Source organism: Nerophis lumbriciformis, linkage group LG26, assembly GCF_033978685.3.
Source record: "Nerophis lumbriciformis linkage group LG26, RoL_Nlum_v2.1, whole genome shotgun sequence".
Taxonomy (NCBI): Eukaryota; Metazoa; Chordata; class Actinopteri; order Syngnathiformes; family Syngnathidae; genus Nerophis; species Nerophis lumbriciformis.
Genome location: NC_084573.2, coordinates 16,480,096 through 16,501,699, shown reverse-complemented (window position 1 = coordinate 16,501,699; position 21,604 = coordinate 16,480,096). Strand labels below are relative to the sequence as shown.

General features: G+C 38.7%; 1 protein-coding gene across 5 annotated transcripts in view; it reads left to right on the top strand.

Annotated features, from left to right (window-relative positions):
* The window catches only part of ptk2bb (protein tyrosine kinase 2 beta, b), a 131,173-nt gene that overhangs the window by 95,380 nt on the left and 14,189 nt on the right, over positions 1 to 21,604 (top strand). For 4 of the 5 annotated variants that reach the window (XM_061987306.1, XM_061987309.2, XM_061987308.2 and 1 more), the window contains exons 16-28: positions 8,339 to 8,420; positions 8,492 to 8,592; positions 8,676 to 8,791; positions 8,865 to 8,965; positions 9,070 to 9,159; positions 10,997 to 11,201; positions 12,856 to 12,946; positions 15,349 to 15,408; positions 15,491 to 15,616; positions 15,704 to 15,856; positions 16,070 to 16,105; positions 17,763 to 17,787; positions 20,555 to 20,589. In XM_061987306.1, coding sequence (XP_061843290.1) covers positions 8,339 to 8,420; positions 8,492 to 8,592; positions 8,676 to 8,791; positions 8,865 to 8,965; positions 9,070 to 9,159; positions 10,997 to 11,201; positions 12,856 to 12,946; positions 15,349 to 15,408; positions 15,491 to 15,616; positions 15,704 to 15,856; positions 16,070 to 16,105; positions 17,763 to 17,787; positions 20,555 to 20,589 — 1,221 coding nt within the window. The remainder of the gene's footprint in view (positions 1 to 8,338; positions 8,421 to 8,491; positions 8,593 to 8,675; positions 8,792 to 8,864; positions 8,966 to 9,069; positions 9,160 to 10,996; positions 11,202 to 12,855; positions 12,947 to 15,348; positions 15,409 to 15,490; positions 15,617 to 15,703; positions 15,857 to 16,069; positions 16,106 to 17,762; positions 17,788 to 20,554; positions 20,590 to 21,604) is intronic. The other variant, XM_061987310.2, reaches the window with a different exon arrangement.

Genomic DNA, 21,604 nt, shown 5'->3' with positions numbered 1-21,604 from the left:
ACCGCTTAATGGATTGTACTGTGCTTCAACATAAGAGTATTAGTATGGTGCGTGTGTATAAGGTAAGACATATTATCTGGCATTTTGTTTTGCAATATTATGCAAAACCAACTTTTCTTATCTTCTGCTGATCTGTATTTGGATCTGCATAAGTCCTGAAAAATTGCGCGGGTCCTCCTTTGTAGTCCGTGATGACTTTGTAGTCGATACGTTTCTTCTCTTTCTCTATCTTCTTGTTATGGTACATAAATCCTCAGCTGTTGCCATTTGTAATATAAAGTAGTGTAAAGTTCTTATTTTCTGCCATGAAAGCGAAAAAAACATACCGGTGTAGTGAGTTTATATAATTCACCCAACGAACTTTAGTTATTAGAGAGTTCCGGTCGGACGTTTTTTCACGGGACACATATCCGGCGTTGTTGTTGCACTAGTGAGTGACCCACGGATGAGGAGATGCTGCTCCGTTATTGATTGAAGTGAAGTCTGAATGTCATTAAAACAGTTAGCTCCATCTTTTGACACTTTTTCCACCCCCATCCTTGCACGCTACAACAAAGATGACGGGGAGAAGATGCTGCCAAAGGTGACCCACGTAAATAAGTCCGCCCACAAAACGGCGCATCCTGAAGCAACTGTTAGAAAGTGACTTGAAGATGATCTGTAAAACATAATCTATGCAACATTTTGACCAAAGAACCACCATTACATGTTATGTAGACCACAAGGAAGTGTTATGTAGACCACAAGGAAGTGTTTTCAACTTTTAATGTGTCTTATAATCCGATGTGCCTTATATATGAAAGAAGATTGAAAATAGACCATTCATCGGCAGAGCGCCTTATAATCTGGTGCGCCCTATGGTCCGGAAAATACGGTAATATATTTTCTAGATTAAAAAAACCCAAACATTTAAAAAAACAGCAGACACCGAAACACATCAATTCATTTTAATCAGCCCCAGCAGCAATAAAATTATAAAATGATTTTACTCAATAGACGATGTGTCTAGTATTTTTATTTCTGATCGTCCACCAAAATATTGACACATACCAGTAGGACGAAGGATTCTCATCTGTCCATCGTCTGTCTTTGCAGCGCAAGCACTGATCCTGCAGACGTGTGTGGAACTGTCACTTTGCACGTCTTTCCGACACTCGCAAAATAGTGCTCGCAAAACGGTGATGAGTGTTGATAAATCACATTGCCCGTGCTAAATAATTATATTTGCATTTTCTCCTCTCAGTATTGTGAGCGTTTTGATGATCAGGATATATTTTGCATATTAATGAAGACAGATGCAAAATGGATTGCACACCTAATTCTGCTCACATGACAGACACAATCCACTTTGCACACATTTAGTTGATCAGCTTTGCATATAGTATCAGGTTTGCACGTGTTTTAGTACACGCAAACCTTTAGTAAATCAGGCCCTGAGTTGCAGGACGGGGAGACAAGCACTCGGGGCGGTATAGCTCGGTTGGTAGAGCGGCCGTGCCAGCAACTTGAGGGTTGCCGGTTCAATCCCCGCTTCCGCCTCCTAGTCACTGCCGTTGTGTCCTTGGGCAAGACACTTTACCCACCTGCTCCCATGTTGAAAAAAAATGACATTGATTATGTTGCGGGTCATTTTCACCCATACTGTGTAAATGCACTCAAAACAGTCAAGAAAACAGGTTAAACCAATAACGACTTTCTTTTAGGTTATATAAACATTTAGAAAAGTGACATACAATACATTTTTAATTCCAACACTATATTTAGGAAATACTTTAACTTCAACTTTAACTTCATCCCAGCGAACTTCAACATTTTCAATGTTCTCCAAATTTTCTTCAACATTTTCAATGCTCTCCACATGATGGACAGAATGTTACTGTGTGCTTTCTGCAGATGTAATTCTTGCATTTCACACAAGAGGTACTTGTTTTACTGTCCTCTCGGGAGGGACATACCTGGCATCTTTTCCTTTTCTTTCCACCTGTGTCCACTGGATGTTGGTTGGGTGAGGTTGGGTTGGGTGACCTGAGTTTGACCTTTTCAATGACAGCTACAGCTTCTGGGGATCGAGCTGGCCTGGCTGGCGTCTGGATCTTGGGAATGACAAGTGCTTTGCCGAGTTCTTCCAGGAAAAGCCGACGTCTGTACAATTTGCCGGCATTCAATTTCTGGTCGATTGCAGTCCACAGGACATAGGCATTGTAAGCAGACACGTCCACAATGTTGTAGAAAATCACCAAAGGCCAACGGGCTGTCTTGCGCTGGCAGCTGTATGTTGCTGTGACTTGGTCCAGATTGTCAACTCCTCCTTTGGTGGAGTTATAATCCAGGCTTCATGTCTTCTCTTGTGCTCAGAGATGCATCTGTGTGCATTGTACTCATTACAAGAATGTTCTTGTTTCTCTTTGGGCAGTATGAAACAACTGTTGCTTTCTCAGTGAAAGCAAATATTGAGGAATGCAGAGGTCTGCCCTGCATCTTCAGAATTTCGGTGGGAAGTTCTGGCTTATTTCTTCTGACTGTTCCCAACATGGTCAGCTTTCTCTTCTGAAGTTCATCTCCAAGGCTGTAGGATGTAAAGAAATTGTCACATGTGATGTTTTGACCTTGCAGCCCTTCACTCATTTCCAGCACCACACGCATCCCCTGATTCTTCTCAGATGTTCCTCCAGGTAGCTTTCCAGTGTATACTTGCATATTCCATGCATAGCTGGATTTTGCATCACAGGCTGCCCGTATTTTGATGCCATACTTGGCGGGCTTATTGGGCATGTACTGTCGGAAAGGACAGCGCCCCCTGAATAGAACAAGGCGCTCAGCTACAGTAACATGGGGACCAGGATTGTACAACAAAGGTAAATGTTCAACCCATTTATCCCACACATCTCTGATCGCAGCTAGTTTGTCTCTTTCACGTCGACCAGCTCTGGTGTCGCGGTTGTCAAAGCGGATCACACGAGATATCATGTGGAATGTCTCCAGAGACATTGTTGCACGAAAGATTGGCCTTCCATTCTCTTCATTCCATATACTTGCAGTGGCTTCTCCCTTTGACCTGTACACTCCAGCTATTAACAGAACTCCAATGTAAGCATGCAAGTCAGTCTGATCCAGTGGCTTCCATTTCTCTAGAAACACACGTCTCCCCTCCAAGTTGGTCATTTCCAGTATAATCCTCTCTATTGGTGGGGATATGAAGAGCTGAAATGCTGATTGAATCTCATCAACTCGTGTGACAGCAAATCTTGTAGGACCGGGAGTCATTTTGACCACATTGGAAGATGATAGTCTGCCTCGGCTTGGGTGTGGTGATGTTGACCATTTTATATTACCGTCCTTAGATGCCCATGTCCCCTATGTGGATGATGATTGCTGCATTCTTTGGATTTCATCTGTTGGACTCGTCCTCTGAATCCTCCTCATCGTAGGAAAATTGACAATCTGGATCAGCAATAACATTGTCCTCTGTCTCTGAAAAATCCTCTGTTTCTGAAATCTCCTCCTCCACATCACTATCCCAGTTAAAAATCAGTGATAAAGCCTCCTCAGATGTCATCATTCTGGAGCTCATTTTTGGTGAGTTTGTCAAAATGATGACATGAGAACAGTGACAAGGACAAGTGTCTCTGGGTCTCAGAAGCAATCAAACTACAAACAATTGTACATCAAAGTAAAAAGTACATCATAGAGACATGTTTATTTTGGATCTGAACAGCTGTTTACCCACATCAAAGTGTCTGGGTCAAAATGACCCACAACATCATCTTTGTATACAACTCTAGACAGACATTCCACTACACATCAAAGTGTCCAGATTTTACACACCAGTTCATTACCCTAGATGAGGAAAAGTCACCAAATTTCAGCAAGAAAAAGAAAGGATAACCAGTACTTTGATCAACACAAAAACTGAAATGGGTCAAATTGACCCTTAACATAATACAAGGGTTAAATGTAACTTAGATATTGGGATTCACAATGTAAAGCGCTTTGCGTCACTTGAGAAAAAGCGATATATAAATGTAATTCACTTCACTTCACACTTCACTGAAACAAGCTCATTAGCAGTGTTGGGACTAACGCGTTACAAAGTAACGCGTTACTGTAACGCCGTTAGTTTCGGCGGTAACTAGTAATCTAACGCGCTATTTTTTATATTCAGTAACTCAATAACATGATGCGTTATTTTACGTTATTTTGTATGTAGTATCGGCTAGAAACAGAAGATCTGCAGTGCGATCCTTCGTGCCACAAGCGGAGGCGCGCTCTGGGTGTGGGGAGAGGAGGAGAGGGAGGGGAGGGGGGGTGCGCTATACAACGTAAACCGTTGGTTACTTTTTGGTTGGCCAAGCGGACGTGACGACAGGCTGTCCTCGCTCAGGTCCTGGAGGGGGCGTGCATTAAGTCCGGCTGGAAATCGAGAGAAATTCGGGAGAATGATTGTCCCGGGGAGAGGCACTGAAATTCGGGAGGGTTGGCATGTATGAGATATTCTCACTTCTTTTCTTTTGTCGAGCACAAAGACAAGAACATTTTAGTTAAATGTAAGTTGTGTCACTTGAGAAAAAGCGATATATAAATGTAATTCACTTCACTTCACACTTCACTGAAACAAGCTCATTAGCAGTGTTGGGACTAACGCGTTACAAAGTAACGTGTTACTGTAACGCAGTTAGTTTCGGCGGTAACTAGTAATCTAACGCGTTATTTTTTATATTCAGTAACTCAGTTACCGTTACTACATGATGCGTTATTTTACGTTATTTTGTATGTAGTATCGGCTAGAAACAGAAGATCTGCAGTGCGATCCTTCGTGCCACAAGCGGAGGCGCGCTCTGGGTGTGGGGAGAGGAGGAGAGGGAGGGGAGGGGGGGTGCGCTATACAACGTAAACCGTTGGTTACTTTTTGGTTGGCCAAGCGGACGTGACGACAGGCTGTCCTCGCTCAGGTCCTGGAGGGGGCGTGCATTAAGTCCGGCTGGAAATCGAGAGAAATTCGGGAGAATGATTGTCCCGGGGAGAGGCACTGAAATTCGGGAGGGTTGGCATGTATGAGATATTCTCACTTCTTTTCTTTTGTCGAGCACAAAGACAAGAACATTTTAGTTAAATGTAAGTTGTGTCTTGGATCAAAGATCCCGTCCACTGCCCAAAACAACAATTCAAATCTGCCTGGTTAGGCTTTGTGTATGTCACGTGTGCTTTCCTTAGGTGCCAGGTTTACAGCTATGTTGTTCTTCAATGATAATCATGTTAGCAAATTATCTACTAAAATTTCTGTAGTATATTACATGGGACATGTAAGTCTCAAAAAGACAGTCAAAAGAGGTTGGTAGGTGAAAAATAAATCTAAAGGTAAAACACCCAGTTGCAGAAGATGTACTCTTGATTTTGGCAGCACTTTGTGTTGATAGAACATTTTCTTTTTTCCCCCTCAATTTTCAGAGGATGCTCGAAACCCTGTTACAAAAATAACTAGAATAAACTATTTAAACTATCAAAACCTTTCAAAGCAAGAACAGAAGCAGTTCTGATAAAAATGAGGAAACTTTGTTTATATAAACAAAGGACATTCAAAATAGCAACAATGTCAACAAAATGACATCAAATCTAACATCTTTTGAAAATATATTAGTTGTAAATCTTCGACTTTGTTGAATAAAAGTTAAGTATATCTAGCTTCCTAAAAATAAAAATAAAAATTAGTTTTGTTTGTGTTTAGAAATATGCACACATTTATATAGACAAAGTTTGGCTGGTGAACTTTGGCTAAAATTATAATTAAAGCTATGTTTCATACAACTGTCTCTCTGTTGTTAGCTAAATAGCTCGCAACGCTAACTATCTTACCGAGGAGAGTCAGGGACTGTAGTCTCCAAATATCCGACATGCCTCAGTTTTAAATGACCCCGCATTTTCAATGAATCCATCAATCAATCAAATATTTTATTAGTCCCCGAGAAGAGATTCAGATTTTCAGCACTATCCCATTCAAGAGCAGACATACATAACAAGGAGACAGAACAGGAACGCATTTTATACGTACTGACATGAAAAGCAAGATCTGCTTTGCAAATCCAGCACATTATTAATTTCTCTGATGTGTTTATTTTCATTTGCTGTGTTTTTGCAGTGGCTGGCGTCATTTTTCTCTTCTGTTGCTCGGCATTCACCAGTCATGCCGGCTGACTTAGCAAAAACACGAGTGATGATGTCACTGACTATCAAATGAATTTGACGGCAACAAATGTTATTGATTATTTTTGTCGACGTTAGAATGGTTGCATCCCTACCAGTTACAGTGGGTTTTAAACGTGAGTTGTTATTCACAATGTATCGTTTTTTATGAAAAAAAATGAGGTGCGTCCCTGGGACTTGGGAGTGAGTCGACTGCGTCCATTCAGTTAATTATGTGTCAGGGACGCAGGACGCAAATACCTAGAATGATGTTGCTCGGTAAGACACAAATTAACCTCCATATTAAAATGTTGACAGTTCATGAGTCTGTAGCTTTAATGCTAACAAGCTGTGTTTGTCCACGCCTGTCTTTATCTACTTTTTATCCATACACAGTAACTTTGCACTGTATTGCTAAAACAACAATTCAACAAAACCTTAGCAAAATTAGCGTAGTTATGTGAGTTGAGTTGAGTTTGTGTTTATTTGGAACATGCATGCATGCATACAACATGATACATCACAATTTCCAGTTTCTCTATTCAACATGTTTGAAAAGGAGTAGGAAGAAGCAGAGTTTTTTTTAATCCTACCCCTTTTCTTTTACATAGCAGTTGCTAAAACTTTTTTTCACTTCCTGTACTCAATTTATACACAATGTTCTCCATAACTAATAACATTAAAAATCAAGAAATAATAATTTGTGAAGTAAGTAATATTTCATATGTTGAGATAAATAAGACTATCTAGAAAATGAATGGATGGATGAAATAAATTCAGAATGTTTACCGTGGTTTTTCTTCTTTGTACTTTGTAAACACTTTCAGTTTGAAGAGTTTCTTGAAATGGATCATGTTAGCACATTGTTTGATTTCTTTGCTTACTCTATTCCATAATTTAATTCCACATACTGATATACTGAAGGTCTTAAGGGTTGTACGTGCGTACAAATGTTTAAATTGTTTGTCTAAGCTTATATTTATTTTCTTTTGTTGAGAAGAATTGTTGTATATTCTTGGGTAGCAGGTTGTAGATTCATTTGTGTATAATGTTAGCTGTTTTCAAATTCACTATGTTGTTGAAGTTCAGTATTTTCCATTCAATAAATAAAGTGTTTGTATGTTCTCTATATCCAACATTATGTATTATTCTAACTGATCTTTTTTGTAACACGGTTAATGAATGAAGTGTACTTTCGTAGGTATTTACCCATATTTCTGCACAATAACTCAGATATGGTAACACGAGTGAGCAGTAAAGAACATGAAGTGATTTTTGGTCTAGAACATGTTTTGCTTTATTCATTTTTGATGTGTTTCTTGCCACCCTATGTATGGCGTAGTGGGTAGAGCGGCCGTGCCAGAAACCTGAGGGTTGTAGGTTTGCTCCCTGCCTCTTGACATCCAAATCGCCGCCGTTGTGTCCTTGGGCAGGACATTTCACCCTTGCCCCCGGTGCCGCTCACACTGGTGAATGAATGATAGGTGGTGGTCGGAGGGGCCGTAGGTGCAAACTGGCAGCCTCGCTTCTGTCAGTCTACCCCAGGGCAGCTGGGGCTACAAATGTAGCTTACCACCACCAGGTGTGAATGAATGATGGGTTCCCACTTTTCTGTGAGCGCTTTGAGTATCTAATAATAGAAAAGCGCAATATAAAATCTAATCCATTATTATTATTATTTTTATTTTTTTTATATGAGATTTCCAGTTCATTTTATCATCAATCATTACACCTAGAAATGTGGTTTCATTTACTCTTTCAATTTATATTCCGTCTATTTGTATTTGTGTTTGACTTTCTCTTGTACTGTTACAGAATAGCATTATTTTAGTTTTATTGAGGTTTAAGAATAGTCTGTTTTTGTGAAACTGATGTGAGCCAAAGTGCTAGCATTGCACTCGCATGTTAACAGTAATATGCTTGGTTAGCCTATTTGCTGAAGAAGAAAAAAATCTAACTTACAACTCTTAAGTCTGTAGTTGACTGGCAGAGCTCCAAGCTTTATTACAAGACGTGTAGTAAATCCTAAGGGTGGTATACACTCTCGCGTTTGGTGCACATCGAGTCAGTTTTGCACAATGGGGTTTTAAATTTATGTATGAGAGAAATTACCTGCACTGCAGTATAGAAAATGTTATTCTGTTGTGTTTTCACTAAGCAGAATGGAACCAAGACCAATGTCGCGGTCAAAACATGCAAAGACTGCTCACCTGACGTCATGGAGAAGTTCATGAGTGAAGCAGGTAGGATTTGGGATATAAACATGATTAAAATGACAACGGCTAGAGTGAACACATGTGAACTTTGTGGTCAGTCATCATGAAGAATCTCGACCATCCTCACATCGTCAAACTCATTGGAATAATCGAGGACAATCCCGTGTGGATCGTCATGGAGCTTTATCAATACGGAGAGGTCAGTCACCACAATGGCCAAGTGAGGCACTGTGTGAAATCCACTCAATTAAAAGTGACGCCACTTGTTGGATGCATCTACAGCTTGGGAACTACCTGACTCAGAACCAGAACAAGTTGACAAACATGACTCTGGTGCTGTTCAGCCTGCAGATCTGCAAAGCTCTCGTCTACCTCGAAGGCGTCAACATGGTGCACAGGTCAATGACCACTTCTGTGTACATACGCTAGTTTAACCCGCCATATTTATGCATGTCTTATATGCTGTTACAGAGACATTGCAGTTCGCAACGTGTTGGTCGCCAGTCCCGAATGTGTAAAGCTTGGAGACTTTGGGCTATCGCGATACATCGAGGATGAAGAGTACTACAAAGGTTATTAGTGTTATGCATAGAAAAATACATAAATCTGACACTACTGCTTAAATAAGTTAACCACAAGAACCAGCTTTTAATACAATGGCAATCTAAAATTGCAGCCTCTGTGACGCGATTGCCTATCAAGTGGATGGCGCCAGAATCCATCAACTTTAGACGTTTCACCTCGGCCAGTGACGTTTGGATGTTTGGTATGTTTGGTTTACTTTTTCTTCATTAATTGACATTTGATTTAAATGTTAACTTTTTGTGAGCTTAAAACCACAAGTGTACCTGACAAGTAAGCCACAAGATGGCAGCAGTGTTGAAGAAAAAATGTAATGAGGGTGTCATTGAATACTATCAGTGCTATTCAATTGTTGGCCCTGGGGAATGACACAAATCTTGGGAGTCAAACATTTTTGCAGAAAATGCCTCTATTTAGGCATTTTCTGCAAACATGTTTGACTCCCAAGATTTGTGTTTTTTGGACCACTGTAAACATATTGGAAATCCCTGCATTGACATTCAACCTTGCTTGCAAACAAATAGAACACTGCGGTCCAAATGTTTTGATTTTAACTGTAGCATTCCTCAAGTCACATCTTTAAGTCCTCTCTTTTTTGGCAGTGACACATTTTTTTTCATAATGTGATTTATGTAACTAGTGTTGCTGTAGCTTGTTTATTTCAGATGCAGTTGTTCAACTTCTTTAGTTATACCAATGGTGTTCCTCTCTTGTTTTCATATTTGGGCTATTCAGTTGCAAAAACAAATCATTTTGGCAGAGGGTCCTTCAAAACAGCAGAGCACTTCAGTAACTCTGAAAAAAAATAGACCAAAATTAAATGTCTACTTTAGTGGTGGTATATACGAAATAGGACTAATAGTGACGGGAGAAGTCCAGCCCCCTCATTGCTTAGCTTTCTGGAACTGTAGACCCCAAAACAACTGAGTTGAATACCCCTGATATCAGTGGTGTGCCGTGAAGGCCAGCAAGGCCTTCTCTGCCGGCCTACCATAAATTAATAAAAGTGAATTTTATTTTTTATTTACTTTTCATAAATATATAAACATATTCATCATATTCTCTTCAGGTCATATTAAGCTCCAGTTTTGCTGTTTTTAAGTTAGAGCTTTTATCCAATCAAAATTCAGCTAGCTTGTTGCCAGTGCTATATGAATTCTGCTGGATGCCTTCTGACTTAGCATTTGTGGCGGTTGTGCGGTGTAAACGAAAGGAGGACATTCAGTTGATAGACAGTTGTAATAGCCGATCAGATCACGAGTTGTTGACAGTAGCCCATCTAGGTGGCCTTTGGTTGAAAGTGACTGTGATTGGATACTCACTTGTCACACCCAAGTATCCAATCACAAGTTGTGATTTACGAAAGCAGAAAGCGGGACCGTAGCTATACCCGGCCAGCGGAGAAATCAGCGGTTCTCCCTTGTTTAACCAACAAAGAAGCAGAGCAAACCGTTGATTAGGTGGCAGATATATATCTGCAAGGCCATTTTCAAGAAGGATATTTTAAAGGGAAACTAGATCTTGTGAGATGAGTTCTGCCGACCCTGGAAACTAGTTCAACTGTTCTGGCGGTGCAATTTATGGTTTGGCTTCTACTTCCACTCGAATCAACCAACTACGAACGGTACCAATGACTTATACGGCATCGAATGGCCGTTACAAATTGTGAGTTCAAATATATTTTTTCACATTCAATATGTTTTTTTACAATTATTTTTTTTGACAGTACCACATTCGATGCGGGTTTATTGATTTTTAAATGTGCCAAAAAATAGCCTGTTTTGTACACTATTGACACATTGAGGTGATTCAATGCCCAGCAGTGCGCAAGTGTGTTTCTGTGTAGTATTTTTCAAGCCGTGGACATATTTTGAGAGGTATTTATTGAAGTCGGACGAAGTGAGACATCACTGAAGGCCAAGGTAGGAAATGCACGGCCCGCCACTGCCTGATATAGATGCTATTTAAATACAAATACCAGACTGGAACTGCTTCGCTGATGCCTACGTTGATCCCCACAGCTGTGTGCATGTGGGAGATCATGAGCCAAGGCCAGCAACCGTTTTTCTGGCTGGAGAACCGTGATGTCATCAACCAGTTGGAGCAAGGCATCAGACTTCCCAAACCCGACAACTGCCCCCCAGCGCTCTACTCCCTAATGACCCGCTGCTGGTCCTACGACGCGAAAGAGAGACCCAACTTTACCGAGCTGGTGGTCAAGATCAGGTAGTGACAAACTTTTAGTTTTTTATGTGTCAAACTTCATAGGGCAAGGATGATGATTGATTACTCGGCAGTAGAACCATTTGATTTCTCTCAGAGAGGCAATAATAAAGATATACTGTATGTATAATTACATATATTCAAAGAAACTTGCATACAACATATATATATTTAAATATATATGTATATATATATATATATATATATATATATATACATATATATATATATTATATAATTAATACATAAAGTTAAATAAATTTATACGTTTTCAAAGAAACTTGCATACAACATATATATATTTAAATATATATGTATATATATATATATATATATATAATATATATATATATATTATATATATATTATATAATTAATACATAAAGTTAAATAAATTAATATGTTTTCGTAAATTACAAAATGTGTAATCAAATGTAATATTTAGATAAATTAAGATTTACAAAGTTTTCAGAAGGGATAATGCCATTAATTTACATTATTTATCTATTAATCTCACAGTCACAAACATCACAGATTAATGGAAAAGGAAATTCTTCTGCTTATAAAGCCTGTGAGATGGCTCTCTGTCCGCAGTGTCGTTTTATGAGGGTTAAAAAACATTGTTAGCATAAATATTACTGAAATAATACAGCTTAAACCAAGTTTAGTCAACGTTTTCCAGGTCAAAAACCCCCAAACTGATGGAGAGAAGGAGCCGGCACCCCCTACTTACTGTATATATCTTGAATGAAAATAGGATTTTATTTTACATTTAACTGGTCCTGAAGGTACCTTGTTACTTTTCAATACTGACAATATTAAAAAAATATCAGCATTGTGCCGCTAAGAGACAGCTTTACCAACATACATACAACATACAACATACGTCAAGCAACACAGCCTGACCTCCGTTACAGTATATTGAAAGTCAAGAGTCAAGTCTGTTTCCCTTAGATTGCCTACAGACTCATAAATTCACTACACAGCTTTATTCTAGCTAGCGGCATCCCCACTATCGCTCTAGCTACTTGGCCAGTTGCCAGAAGGATAGTGGCCTATGCCATCTGCCTATGACTATCATGAAAGTGCAAATCGTTGTTGTTGTTTCTGTTCAAAGTGGCATTATCTTTAACAGTGGCATTATCTCCAGCTACAGTCTCAAATAACACCAGAAGAAGATGCTAGTTGTTTTTAATAAAGAAAAAGTCACTAAAAGGACAGAAGTCTTTATAAACTTGAAAAATTCTCAACAAAGTGCAGCAATAACATTGTAAAATAACCACCCTTGGCTCTGATTACTGCTTTTCACACTCTTGGCATTTTCTCGATGAGGTACTCACCTGAAATGTTTTTTACTTCACAGGTGAGCTTAAAGCTTTTTTGAAGAAACTAGAATATAAAACATGTTTTCAGTTATTTCACCTTTTTTTGTTAAGTACATAACTCCACATGTGTTCATTCATGGTTATGCCTTCAGTGACAATCTACAATGTAAATAGTCATGAAAATAAAGAAAACCCATTGAATGAGAAGGTTGTGTGTCCAAACTTTTGGCCTGTACTGTATATTGTACGGTAATAGTTTATTTTAGTTTTAATGCTTAATGAATTTTGTTTTAAAAGATAATAATAAAATGTGACCTTACAATCTTGTCCAGTGACGTCCACGAGATGGAAAAGGAGCAGGAAGTGGAGCGAGAGAGGGAGAAAAGGCGCTCCAAGATCAACTTTAGCGAGCCACCTCCCAAGGTAGGGAGAACACTGATGCTCAAACTGTGACACGAATACCACTGGTGAATAAATGGGTTATACGTAGAGCGCTTTTATATCTTCAAGGCACTCAAAGCGCTTTGACACTATTTCCACATTTACACACACATTCACACACTGATGGCGGGAGCTGCAATGCACAAACCAATCAGTAGCAAAGGTGATTTGTCTTGCTGAAAGACACAATTGATGTGACTAGGATGGCAGAAACTGGTGGTCCGCAGGCCCTGTGTAGTGCAGTGATTCTCAAACTGATACGGCACACGGGCTCCATCTATTCCAGAGGTGTCAAACTCATTTTAGACCGGGGGCCACATGGAGAAAAATATACTCCCAAGTAGGCCGGACAGGTATGATAACTTAAAAATAAAGACAACTTCAGATTGTTTTCTTTTTTTTAAAAATAGAACAAGCACATTCTGAAAATGTACAAACCATAATGTAGTTTATTTTTTACACTTACATGTTGCGGTTCGTAGTATTCTATCTTTATTTGTCGTTATTTATACTTTCTGAATAAATTGTGATAATGTTCATCAGTCAACTCATCTGTGTTCATTTTCAGTCTATCAAGATAAAAAAAATTATATCAAAATCAAATAACAGGATGTTATGTATGTACTTTGCTCATTTTCCTTGACTGGTGCACTAACATCATATGGTTAATTTTTTTACATATGTAGCTTAATCTACAGAGATACAAAGATTTGCTATTGCGACATCTAGTGGACACATTTAGAACAGCAGTTTCTTCATTAAAAAAATTCGGCTCATATAGGGGGTTCCATTCAGGTCTTTTTTCATACAAAAGGCGCACTGATTATAAGGTGCATTAAAGGGGTCATATTATGATTTTTTTTTAAATTGAAAACATTTCCTTGTGGTCTACATAACATGTAATGGGGGTTCTTTGGTCAAAATGTTGCTTAGATGTTTTACAGATCATCTTCAAGTCACTTTCTGACAATCGCTTCAGGATGCGCTGTTTTGTGTGCGGTCTATTTACGTGGCTCACCTTCGACAGCGTTTTCTCCCCGTCATCTTTGTTGTAGCAGTGTAGCGTGCACTTCTTCCACTGGAAGTGGAAGAAGTGTCAAAAGATGGAGCTAACTGTTTTAATGACATTCAGACTTTACTTAAATCAACAACGGAGCAGCATCTTCTCATCCCTGGCTCACTAGTGCCACAACGCCGGAAATGTGTCTCGTGAAAAACCGTCTGACCAGAACTCTCGAATAACTAAAGTTACGTGGGTGAATAATGTAAAGTCACTACACTGGTATGTTTTAGCGCTTTCATAGCGAGATATAAGTTAGAACTTTACACTACTTTATATTAGAAAGGGCAACCACAGATGGTGAATATCCCATTACAAGAAGATAGTGAAAAAGAAGAAGCTTATCGACTACGGCATCGACACATACTACAGTGGCGGACCTGCGCAAATTTTCAAGACTTATGCAGATCTCAAATACACATCAGCAGGTACCAGAAGGTAATAAAAGTTGGTTTTGCACAATATTGTGAAACCAAACGCCAGATAATATGTCTGCTAATGGGTGCCATTTTGCGTTCCTTATACACACATCATAGTAATACTTGACTACGGTAGCCGTAATGGGCCGACAATCCATGAAGCGGTGCGGCTTCAAAGTCACACTAAAACCTTTTGACAGATTTTTGAGTGCCGTGTGTAATGTTCTTTATTTTCGATGGAACATTTAAAGTTTTGGTGTTGTTTACTGGCGTCATGTTGCAGTCTACACGTATATCTTATGTGTGACTACTACCTACAGGTTACACTTATCTTTACACCATGTACCAAATAAAATTGCTTTGAGGTTGGAAAGCACAACAATAATTATTCCGTAATTCTTATAAGGCGCACTGTCGAGTTTTGAGAAAATGAAAGGATTTTAACTGTGCCTCACAGTCTGAAAAATATGGTATACAAATTAGAAATTGTTGTTTTCCCCACATAGAAAATCTAAGTTTAAAGATTCTGCAACATCCCAAAGATGCTTCATTTGGAAATTGCATTTGAATAGCGCTTGTTTTCAGAATAAAATACTTATTTCTCTCTTTAAAGCCCTGCTAGTTTGTAGATATACAAACTTAATTTAGGATGTTTTATCGAGTAAAATAAATTAGCTGCATGGACAGATCATTTCACTAGTTTTTAGTATTTTTTTTCCTAAAATATAGTCTTTTTGGCTTATATTTTGTCAGCTCTTTTTTGTAGTGTAGAAATACGTTATGAGCACATTCGATAATAATGTGATAATAATGTTAACCGTGATAGTGTTGGTCACAATAACCATGATATGAAATTGTCATATTGTTATCCCTAATTTCATGCATACCTCTTCCTTCACTTGAAGCCTTCAAGGAAAAAATCTGTTCGCATTGGAAACACTCTCAGCATCTGCCTACACATTCAGGTACAAAATTCCATCACAGGTTTGAGTTCCATTCTAAATCCAGCTTTGATTATAGAAATATGTTTTGTTTTTGTATACACAGCAGAACGGGGCCTGGTGCGGCAGCTCTCCTGACCTGGCCAGTCTCAGGGAATATCAGTCCCCTGTGGACTCCATGAACTCCACCCTACCGCTGCCTCTCAGATCCCCTCGTCGTCGCAGCATGGGGGTAAAGACGCTACGTTATGGGGGATACATTGTGGTTATCTACAACTATACAGTTCTATTTTTTTATTTGTATATGATTGTCTCCCAGGAGAGTGAGTTTCCTATGTTGGAGCCCAACAGCCGCGAAAACGCTCAGCGCCTGTGGCGCAGGAAGCAACAGCAAATGCACGCCACCCTCCGCAATCAGAAAAAAGAAATGGTGGAGGATGAAAAGTGGCTGGAGAAAAGGGAGAGACTCCTGGTGGGGAACAGTGCTATGCTAAGTTTTGTCAACCCGCTGTCTCCGTCCCTGTGTACCCCCAATCCTGACGCCGATGCAGCCTGGGGCAGTGTCATCCCCTTCGCTCGCTCCAGGCGTCCCACTAGTCTTAAAGTCAATGTCCCCCTGCTTACTGTTCCAAAGAGAGGATCCATGTCGCTTTTCTATAAAATTAACCTGCCTGTTCTTTTGCAGGACCCCTTGGGACCAGAAGACCTCTCTCCTGCAGTGGTAGGTGTCCCCCTTTTAGTCTTTGTATACCTACAAAACCCAAAATCAGTGAAGTTGGCACGTTGTGTAAATCGTAAATGAAAACGGAATACAATGATTTTCAAATTTGCAACTTATATATATATTGAATAGACTGCAAAGACAATACATTTAATGTTGAACTGAGAAACTTGTTTTTTTGTGTGCAAATAATCATTAACCTAGAATTTAATGGCAGCAACAAAAAAAGTTGCAAAAAAGTTGGCACAAGGGCATTTTTACCACTGTGTTACATGGCCGTTCCATTTAACAATACTCAGTAAACGTTTGGGAACTGAGGAGACCAATTTTTGAAGCTTTTCAGGTGGAATTCGTTCCCATTCTTGCTTGATGTACAGCTTATGTTGTTCAACAGTCTGGGGTCTCCGTTGTGGTATTTTACGCTTCATAATGCGCCACACATTTTCAATGGGAGACAGGTCTGGACTACAGGCAGGCCAGTCTAGTACCTGCACTATTTTACTAAGAAGCCACGCTGTTGTAACATGTGCAACATGGGGCTTGACATTGTCTTGCTGAATTAAGCAGGGGTGTCCATAAAAAAACTTTGCTTGGATGGCAACACCTGTATGTACATTTCAGCATTAATGGTGCCTTCACAGATGTGTAAGTTACCCATGCCTTGGGCACTAATACACCCCCATACCATCACAGATGCTGGCTTTTGAACTTTGCGCCTTTAACTGTCCAGATGGTTATTTTCCTCTTTGGTCTAGAATACACCACGTTCACAGTTTCCAAAATCAATTTGAAATGTGGACTCGTCAGACCAAAGAACACTTTTCCACTTTGCATCAGTCCATCTTAGATGAGTTTGGGCCCGGCAAAACCGGCGGCGTTTCTGAGTGTTGTTCATAAATGGTTTTGGCTTTGCATAGTAGAGTGTTAACTTGCACTTACAGATGTAGCGATGAACTGTAGTTACTGACAGTGGTTTTCTGAAGAGTTCTGAGCCTATGTGGTGATATCCTTTACACACTGACGTCGCTTTTGGATGCAGTACCGCCTGAGGCATCGAAGGGTCTGCAATATCATCGCTTACGTGCAGTGATTTCTCCAGATTCTCTGAACCTTTTGATATTACGGACCGTAGATTCTGAAATCCCTAAATTCCTTGCAAAAGCTTGTTGAGAAATGTTGTTTTTAAACTGTTGGACAATTTGCTCACACATTTGTTCACAAAGTGGTGACCCTCGCCCCATCCTTGTTTGTGAATGGCTGAGCATTTCATGGAGGCTGCTTTTATACCCAATCATGGCACCCACCTGTTCCCAATTAGCCTATTCACCTGTGGGATGTTCCAAATAGTGTTTGATGAGCATTTCTCAACTTTCTCTGTCTTTTTTGCCACTTTTACCAGCTTTTTTGAAACATGTTGCAGGCATCAAATTCCAAATGAGCTAGTATTTGCAAAAAATAACAAAGTTTATCAGTTTGAACGTTAAGTATCTTGTCTTTGCAGAGTATTCAATTGAATTTAGGTTGAAAAGGATTTGCAAATCATTGTATTCTGTTTTTATTTACGATGTACACAACATGCCAACTTCACTGGTTTTGGGTTTTGTACTTACACTCTTCAAACATCATCTTAATGTCTCTTTTTATCTTGTCTTTGCAGTCCAAAGCAGAGGAAGCTGAAAATGGTAAAAATCTTAAGAATAAATATATATTAGGAAGAGGATTCAAATGGCCCCATTTGTCACAGTTCACATGAAACATGACCAATTAGGGTGTGTGCACTATCCACTTTGGTCACCAGACAGCAGTAGAGTGTTGAATAGCTTTAAATGTGTTTTGTGACAATTCCAACTTTGACCACAGCGTCAGTTACTATTTTGAGTGGTGCTTTCCATATTTTTTATCAGACTGCATTGCAAAATGATTAACTCCACCAAAGAAGGGGGACTTCAGAATCACCCCCATACCTGCCAACTACTCCGGTTTTCCCGTAATTAGTACGGTTTTCATCAACCTATTCCGGGTTACGGTTGCAGTGATAAAAAATACGGTTTTTCATTAATTAAAAAAAAACATTTTTTTTAAATGCGCGAGGCTATTTATAGCACCGCTGCCAAGCACGAGGCACCTGTTGCCATTGTTTCCAAACGAGCGAACAATCATGGAATCAGCCGGAGAAAAATCGCAAACGAGTCTTAAACCGAAAAGAAAACTGCAGTCATTCCGTGAAGAATATTCAAAAGCCTATCCGGGAATAATTATCCGTTCCAAAAAGGGTGAAAACTACGCGAATTGCACCTTGTGCAGACAAGATTTTTCGATCGGACATGGAGGAATTAGCATGTAAAAGACCACGTTGGGACAAAAAAACACAAGTCTAATGCCGTTGCTAGCGATACAAGTGGAAAACTTTCAACGTTTTTCGGATTTTAGCCACAAAAAGGTAATGACACCAATGTTATCTATTGGAATTGTTTAGTACTGTTATACTGTTAAAAGTGTTTATACTATTTATGCTTTCAAGTCCAAGTTGAAGAAATCTTGTTAAATGTTGACATCATAACTACCAAAATACAGAAGTATGTCCTTAATATTTTTGCAGTGCTATTTCTGTTGAAAAGTTAAAATGATTACATTAGAGATGTGATGTGCCACTTTTCAAGTGTCTGATGGCTTAAATTAATTTTCATTAATTTTTCATATTTTGAATTCTTTTGAAAGGCTTACAAAAAAACTACATTTGAATTGTAATTCCATGCTATTGACAGGACTATTAATTTTAATGAAGTTAGCTTACCATGTTTACAGTATGATAATTGTGATAGAAATGTGAATTTTAGGCACAGAATATTTTATACAATTGAACAAGGCAGTAGATTATACAAGCTTGGACAGAAAGTTAATAATGACACCAATTTTTTTTTTTTATGGAATTGTTTAGTACTGTTTTACCATTTGTTTACTGTAAAAAGTGTTTATACTGTTTATACTTTCAATTAACAAATTGAAGTCTTGTGAAAGGTTGACAGGATAACTGGCATTAACTGTCAAAATAATTTCAAACTATTGAAGTTAGCTTACAGAATAAACATGTCAATCAACCCATATGATTTTTGCTGTAATATTTTTGTTTTGAAAAGTCACTGTGACTGATAGAAAAGTGATGGTTTTAGCAACATTTTAACCTGTCTGAATGCTAATAATCATTTTGCGTCGGGGGGCGAAGCCTGAACCCCCCACCAGGACTTTGTCCTGGACCTACCGGGGCCTGCGGCCCCTGGACCCTGGCTACTAGGTTTTTCTGATTTCAAAAGTTGGCAGGTATGCACCCCCCTACTGTAGGCATGTTCTTAGACGTAAAAGCAATATTTTTGGTCCAAAAATAAGTTTTTAAGGTTACAACAGTGCTCTATTTTAATGATGCATTTAAGGGCTTAAAACATTTTTGACATTTGAATAGTCTTGAAACAATAAAATATTTTATTTGTAAATAAATCATTATAAAACTGTTAATACAAATAATACCAATATTACAATAAAACTAATTCTAAAAAGTAATACAATAATGTAACTGTATTTATTTAATAATTTAGCTTAATTAGAAATTTAATATAATTGAACTGGTAATAAATAACAAATGGTATAATTATAATAAATCAAATATATTTTTCTAAATCGTACATTCTTCTACTTTTGCAACTATAACATATAAGTAGATTTACACAGCACAGTGGTCCCTCGTTTATCGCTGTTAATTGGTTCCGGACATTGTTGCAATAATTGAAGTAGAAATTATTAATTACAAATTAAATATATTCATAGCTAGACCATAAAATAAGCTGTTTACAACTTTCTTTGTAAGTTTTTTAACATTATGAGAGGCCTATGGACATGAAATACCATCTTTAGTCACCTTTACACTCTTGTAATTCAAAGTAGTAATGCTGCCTGAGCCTGCAGCCAATCAGCAGCCACAATACTGAACAGCATGCTCTGATTGGTCTGGTCTCCTCTTGTGGCCAATACTACTGTAGTATTGATATTTCTAACTTTATTTAGCCACTTTAACGCTTGAAAAAGCTTACTGTAGGACCAAAAACTATTAAATATGCTTAGGAAAAGATTAAAAATATCAGCAATATCATAAAAAATCAGCGATGGGGTGAAGTCGCAATATATTAAGCACAATGTGGCGAGGGACGACTGTTTATTACCTGCTTTTTAAGTTTATAGCTTGGTAGCACATGTTTTAATACAGACAGAGATTATTAAGTTACATTAACTAGCAAGGCCAAGGAAGAGAGAACATTTGAAGCATCTCATTTTTAAAAATATGATCATTTGTAATATTTTGGCTGTTTGTCTAAATAGGATGAGCAAAATAGTAGATCATAAGCAGTAGTGTAAATAGTGTTAAAAAATTGCATTATTATCTATGTTTGTTTCCCACAGGTCCGCCACACAAGCCCCCGAGACTCGCAGCACAGGTAATCACGGCAAAGTACTGTTTACGCTAGGGTTATATAGTATACCAGTTCGGGTATAGTATCACAGTACTAATGAATAAAAAACAATGCTATACTCTGTTTAAAAAGTACTGGTTCCCGGGCATGATGGCGCGTCGTCACCTCATGACATTGCTGGTTTTGCAAGCAGAGAAGCATGTTCGGCAACGCACAATCACGGAGTACTTACAAGCAGACACAGTGTGTAGACAGAAAAGGGAGAACAGACGCATTTTGGCTTAAAAAATAACAATAAAGGTGAAGATATAATACTGAAACGTCCTCGGGAAGAGGTGCTTTAAGACATGGCTAGCTAGCTAGCGGAAAACGTCCATCCGCAGTCGGCAGTGTTTTACCTACTTCTAAATCACTAATCCTCGCCTCCATGGCAACAAATAAAGTGAGTTTCTTACAAGTATCATCCCTGTAGGACGAGGAATAGCTAAACATGCTTCACTACACACCGTGCTAACAACAAGATAGCACCCCTGAATGTAAACAAATGCCATGGGTGGATCTACACCTGACATCCACTGTAATGATACCAAGTACAATAGTGTATCTACTCAATACTACTATGATTCAGAGGTATGGACTCGAGTCATGAATTTGATGACTTTAGACTCGACTTGACAAAATGTAAAGAGACTTGCAACTCGACTTAGACTTTAACATCAATGACTTGTGACTTCACTTGGACTTCAGCCTTTTGACTTGACAAGACTTGCTACTTTCCCCAAAACCCAAAGATTAAAAAGTTATTCAGGAGAGCTCAATATCTTTCATTGTGTACGTGTGTGTCTGTCAGCGTGGATCAAATTAGATCCACGTTGTTTACGTCTCACAGCATTCATCCAATCAAATTGCAGGACAACCAACAAAGAAGAGCTGTCAAACAACGCGCCAGTGAGGAAAAATTATGCCAAAAATCGTTTAATTCGGGTATTAAAACTACGAGTTGGTCACAAAAAACGAATTGCAGTATGCAAAACATGCG